Here is a 6,439-nt window from a genome sequence, read left to right as displayed (position 1 = left end):
AAAAAAAAAAAAAAAAAAGAAAAAGATCGCCGGACGGAAAAAAGTGGCACGACCGTTCGAATATTGAATGTTACGCCCTTTTTTCTTGGATCGGGCGAACCTCCGTCGGACGATCTTCATGCTCGATAACTTTGCACGTTCGCGCCATCGCCGCGGAGACAAGAGACCAGCGGGGAATCCGACATTTATTCGCGCAATTTCGCGTTTCGCGTTTCGCCCCGAGATTTTTACAAAAGATAAGAAGGCAACTTCCTGCTCGGTTTTTGCCGTAATAATAATTTGGCCGGCGGTCGTGTTGGTCTGTCGCTGTTCTGGCCTCGGAGTAATTTCGGCCTGATCTGCGAAGCCTGGAACAGGAAGCGACACTCTTTTTTACCATGTAGCGCCAAAATTAAGGCGGAGCGGAGAATAAGAAAGAGGGGAAACGGCGAAAGAGAGTGCGTGAAAGAGCGAACAAGGCGAAAGAAAGAGGGGAAGGGACGCATGCGACAGGATTTTGGAGGAGGTGAAATAATAATTGCCGATAACGCCGAATAAATCGTTGCACCGGTGTCGGATATCGTCGATGAATAACGAGGGATCGACACGCGAGAATTTCTCCCCTTTTTAATGTAATTCCATCGTAATAACGTGGCGAAAAGTTTGTCGCCGCTGTTAAAAAGGCCTCCTTAAATCATCCTCCACCCGTGAGCTCTTACGTCTCGCGTGTCCCTTTTATTACCATGTTTTTGCGACGTTCTCTTCGCAGCATCTCTTTCGTATCCATTTTCCCTCTTCGTAATCACCGAACTGAATCGCTCGACGGGCGAGTGGCCCAACCCGTAATTTACCTAACTGTAAAGGATATCTCGTATCGATGCTCCGAGTGCGAGAATTTTCACGATTTCAAAAAAATATGTCAAGAACTCGCCGGTTTCCACGTTTTATCGAATCTTTCGATTTTACTGGCATCGATTCGGCGATTTTTGAATCTTATCGAAAGCGCTTATTGCGCGAATTTCGCCTATTACGCTGAATTTATCTCGACGCTTGTTGTTATCCGCTTCCGCTTGCTATCCGGATGGCATATTATTTGATTCGAGTAAAGACGAAACTCGTTTACAACGGACTGCCATTTACATCGATGTACAGCGACGTCGGTTCGTCGGAGGGTAAATCGCAGAAATCTGCGTGAGATTTCATTTTCTGGCAATAATTATGCCGTTAAGTAATTGTCGGCTACCGAAAATGATCGGGGAATTAGGGTGTTCTCGCGGTCGGTAAGCCACCGCTGATTTATGGCGGGTTTAATATCTCGAAGCTGTTCGGACCCTTTCCCTCGTTCGGCCGTTTCAAAGAGAGCAGGGAACGTCCGGAGGCGGCGTAACTCAAATTTTATTCCGCGCGTGGTTAAACGCGTGTCGACTTCGTCCCGTCCGTCCTCGTACGATCCTCAACGCGTCGATATAAAATTGGTGATCGATCGACGTTTTTATTTCCGGGTGTTACCGTTTTACGATCCTCGGCGGTAATTTAGTCGTCACGACCTCGTCGTTTGCTCGATTCCGTCGGTTTCTTGGTAAAACGATGAAAAATATCGAAAGTCGAGTGGCTGAAGCTAGAACCTCGAAGAGTTTTTAGGCAACTTGGAACTTGGAATTCGAAATTGGGAATCTATATAAATCTGTCTATATAAATTTCGTCGGGATATCGTACGAGTACGAATAACACGAAGGGCTGCTTAACTTAAGAAATTTAAATTTTAACTTAAGAAATTTATCTTTAACTTGGAAACGAAGACAACGAGACACGAAAGTGAAAATGCTTTCGCTCTTGGTATTCGTTGTTCGTAACGTATCTTTCATCCAGATATTTGATACGTCGATTTTGTCAAAGTTGACTTTTCTCACGTTCTCGACTCGTGCGATACGTTTTACCTATTTCTTGCCCTCGCGATTATTCTTCCAGAGACGACGTAAGGATCGAATTTATGCGAGAATTAGCATTCTCGCGTCTTAAAATATCCGACATTTAAGGACTCGAACTATACACGCTATATTCAAATGATTTAAATCGTCTCTACCGAAAAGTGGCGTCTGCGTTAAAGACGAAAGTACGAGCGATGGAAGCGCGTATGCGAACAGTCGTCCCGCTAGCGAAAAGGTCGATTTTATTATCCGGATATCGTTAATTTAAGCAGCTGCGTGACCGTGGAATCTGAGAAACGATCCTCCATCAAAATTTCGGCCGTGAAACGAATTATGATAATTTCTCGGCCGATTCGGACGAGCCTCCTGCTCTGCCTCTTTTGATCTCGGAACGCGGGCGACGATTTTATCGATCGTACGAACCGCCTCGTTTCTCACTTCTGTCCATCGACGAAGAGCAAAGTGGCCTATAAAAGCGTAAGAGACTCGAAAGGATATCGAAAATCGACCACGATTAAATAACTTTGAAAGCCTGGTCGGAATCCGTCGATTCTTGACCGGATCGCTGACGTTATTAAAAGTCATCAAGGACCGTTCGCTTGTTGCGAACGGTTATTAGTAATCGCTTCGCTTCCCGTTTTAAATGACGCAATTCCAATGTAACATCTTATTTCGTCATATTTTCTACGGCAGATGCGTTCTGCAAATTAATCGAACGGTTACGGGGTTAATTCGCGTTGGACACGCGTAGAGGAAATTAGGCGCGTTTATACCAACGAAGCAGATTAACTTTTAAACGTCGATAGATTTGCTCCGCGTTTCGCGGATAGCGTGCCTTAGTTTTACGATACGAAAGGGAATAGAGGCGATGCGATAGAATAATGCTATTGAGCTTAATGATTCCGAACCACTAAGCGCACTTCTGTCAGACCTTGCGCGTTTCTGCTTACAACGTATTTGTCAATCTCTATGATAATCCCGGCTTGTGATATTTCCTACGTAACGACTAAATAACAGCCACGAACCGCTAAATAACCACAAAAAAAGGAACGTAATACGAATACTGATAATTTGTCAAAGCAGAAATCTAAAGACACAGTGGATAGTAGAATTAAAAAAGGATTTCCAAATAGATAATAGGTCTAATAATAATTCTTCAAGGCTTTGATTCGTATCGTTTCACCGTGAATGCGCTGATATAATGCTTACGTAACAGGATTTTATTACGATCGTAATCGTGTTCGTCTTGCAAAATCGTTATCGTAAAAACCTACCAATCCATCGAACAAGTATAGATAAGAATATAGATACATATGTATATAGAATATACAGATAGATAAACGTAAAAAGCACAGACTCCTTACAGTCGATGCTCGCAAACCATATAACAGGTCCGCAGGATTTAAGCAATTTCCTCCTCGTAATAATCTTCTCTGCTAATCGCCATAAATATTCAATCTACTTACGTAACAACAATGCGTTATCCTCGTCGATCAACATCGGTGAACATCGAAGTATCGCGTAACGCAACGACGCATCCACCGTAAATTCAGCGTCGCTACCTTGCAGGGAAAACTACCTTGTAGCGATTAAAGTACGCGCAACTACGGGAGAAGAGGAACGATTGCGCGACCTTACAGGCGTATCGACGGTATCAAAAATCGAGAACGCGGATTATCTTCACGGGGATCGAGCTGGTTACCGCGGTATGGGAGAGAACAGCGCGAGAGAACAGACGAGTTAGCAAACATCGAGAAACGGTAATCCGAGTAATTTCGTTTCGCGTGGAGCGCGTGAAAAATTGGTAAAGACGGCAATCGGAGAGGATCGACAGGGAGGGCGACGTTTGAAAATTAGCGGAAAACGATTTCGACGAGTGTCGCCGTTCCTTTCCCTGTTTCCTGCCCGCGTCCGACGTCCGCTGATGGAACTGCGGATAATTATACGTCCTCTTTCCCTTTGGACGTTCCCGTAAGAACGTCAAAATGACGATTCTTTCTTCCCTTCGTTTCCGTCTTTCGAGAATCCCTCGGAACTCGCCGACAGAGGGAAGAGGAAAGTCGTCTTTTCCGAATTAACCGAGCTTTGGCGTTTTTAAAATTCGGTCTCGAACTCTGCGCAGAGTTTCGCGCGATACAAACGAAACGAGAAGACAACTTGTATCTCGGATTCGGTAATGAAAAAAAAAAAAATATCAAAATGGATCGTTAAAACGATCGCGAAGAAAACGATTAATTTATCGAACGATATCGACGATAACAACATCGAAGTTAAATCATTCGTTTAATCGATCAAACTCATTTTGCGTGTCGCATTTTCGCGTTTCGAACGGCAAGCTTGTTCGAAATCGTAGACTCGTAGTCTGGATTTCGACGTCTACTATCGTAGAACGAACCGACGCTACAGCGAACAAAATTTTAGAGCCAATTAAGTACATAGTTGGCTGCGTAGCGTTCCCAACTGTATTATTAGAGGTTCGGAAAAAATGCATCTGCCTAGTGCTCCACCCTGAACCGCACTAATTATTAGCGGATTATCGTCCTTCTATTATTGTGCATTTTACGTGAGATACAAAAGAGACACGGCAGCAGCTGTGCCTTGGCGATACCTTCGATCTTTTCCTTCCACCGACAGCTAATGATTTAATTTCGTTAACCCAAGGGTAGACGCTTCGGTTCGCTCAACCAACGTTTTCCTCGCGATTATCGCCTGGATAATGACGCTTTTTCCCGCAATGGCGATGCAAAAACGCGCACGCTCGTTTTCTGCGTTTGTTTAACCGTGTATGCGTGCAGCGCGTATCGTACGCGACGACGAGTAGCAGTTTCAATTAACAAGACGATTGCCGTGTTGTTTCTACGAGCGTTATCGTGGCTTATCGAAGTTACACGGGGATCGAGGAAAGAAAATATTTAGCGAACAAACGAACAAATAAAATTAAACAAAACAAAACAAAAGCTACGGAAAATAGATCGATATTCGAATAATACGGTGTATAAGAAAGTTTGGATGGAAACGACGGCCAGGCACGAACGAACGAACGATAGAAACTTGGACTTGGACTTGGACTTGGAATCTAAATGGAAACGGTTTATTGTTTGCTGTTGCAGGTCAAGCAGGAGTTAATCAATTGGGTGGTGTGTTTGTTAACGGGAGGCCATTGCCCGACTGCGTTCGACAAAGAATCGTACAGCTCGCTTTGGTCGGCGTCAGACCTTGCGATATCTCACGGCAACTCCTTGTGTCTCATGGATGCGTCTCGAAGATTCTCACGAGATTCTACGAGACGGGCAGCATTCGACCAGGAAGCATCGGAGGAAGCAAAACGAAAGTAAGCGTTTCAACGATCTCGGAACCGTTTTAAGTTACAAAGAGATGCAAAGTAACGCAAAGACGTGGAAAGGCTTCGTGTTTGTTATTTATCGTCGCGTTGCTTCGTGCGTTTCCTCGATGACGAACGCGATGGAACGCGATCGCGTTGCAACGCCTTAATTTTATTAATTTATTATTAATTTATGTAATCGCGACGCAACGTTATTAGCAAACTACGCGACATAAAGCTTACGCCCGAAACTACGAAATCTCGCGATCGATCGCTGCTTCCTCAAACGGCAAATGCCGGAAGTCCCTTGTTTTCGATTCGAGCGTGATAGCGAGCAACGATTCTTTCGCAAATATCTCGTTAATGTTTAGCAAAATATACGTACGCGTTGCGAAGCGTAATACAGGTATAGTAGGAAACGTGGCGTAAGTACAAGGTGTTAAGTTTTTAATCGATCCTTAAAATTTAGCGAGCAATCCAAATCATACGGTATTGTATAATATACGTTCTTTTAGCTTACGCGTTTTCGATAGATTCCGATAACGTCGTCGCTTTCGCCCTGCGATATCCCCATCGATTTCCCGTTTAAATACTCGCGTAAATTATGCCCGCGTCGTAAACTGCGGCATAACGCGGAGCCGGTACAAATAATTACCGACAATTACGCTTTAACTGGAAAACAACGTGACCATAAACCATCGCGCGTACCTCCGATCGACCTACCTCTGACGAAAGGCCCGCTCTTATTTATAAGAGCCTGCCGGTTAAAATTGTCGAGATTGTTAAAATTGTTAAAATTGTTAAAATTCCCGAGTGCGAACGGCTGAAAAATCGAATCCGTAAAGGACTGTACCGTAGTAGCTGGAAGGTTCAGCGGCGACTTAATAGAAAGAGTAAGAAGGGCGGATAAACAGAAAGGAGAAGAAGTTACCTACGGGACAAAAAGCGTAATAAACGCGAGGGAAGGATGTGTGTGCGTTATGGGGCGGTGACACTGATGAGAGGAGGCGAGACGCGGGCGCAAAAGTCGTCGGCCGGCAGCACGGCGCTGATGTGATTTTAAGTAAGGGCTGCGCGGAGCCGACAGCGCGCGCAATTATCCAAACACCTTGCAGCCGCGTGCATTTGCATAATTTCATGGCTTTGCACGGTCGGTTTTCTTGCGCTCGCGCCGCGATCACGGTGTCGCGCGCCGAATTATCGGCACGTT

At 44.8% G+C, this 6,439-nt stretch overlaps 1 protein-coding gene across 1 annotated transcript in view; it reads left to right on the top strand.

The window, feature by feature from the left end:
* LOC100744058 (paired box pox-neuro protein) overlaps positions 1–6,439 on the top strand; it is a 32,979-nt gene that overhangs the window by 13,212 nt on the left and 13,328 nt on the right. The window contains exon 3 of the mRNA XM_003488648.4: positions 5,018–5,238. Coding sequence (XP_003488696.1) covers positions 5,018–5,238 — 221 coding nt within the window. The remainder of the gene's footprint in view (positions 1–5,017; positions 5,239–6,439) is intronic.

This window comes from Bombus impatiens, unplaced genomic scaffold, assembly GCF_000188095.3.
Source record: "Bombus impatiens unplaced genomic scaffold, BIMP_2.2 scf_0259, whole genome shotgun sequence".
NCBI lineage: Eukaryota > Metazoa > Arthropoda > Insecta > Hymenoptera > Apidae > Bombus > Bombus impatiens.
The sequence above is the reverse complement of the archived record's forward strand: the minus strand, read 5'-3'. Positions and strand labels throughout refer to the sequence as shown.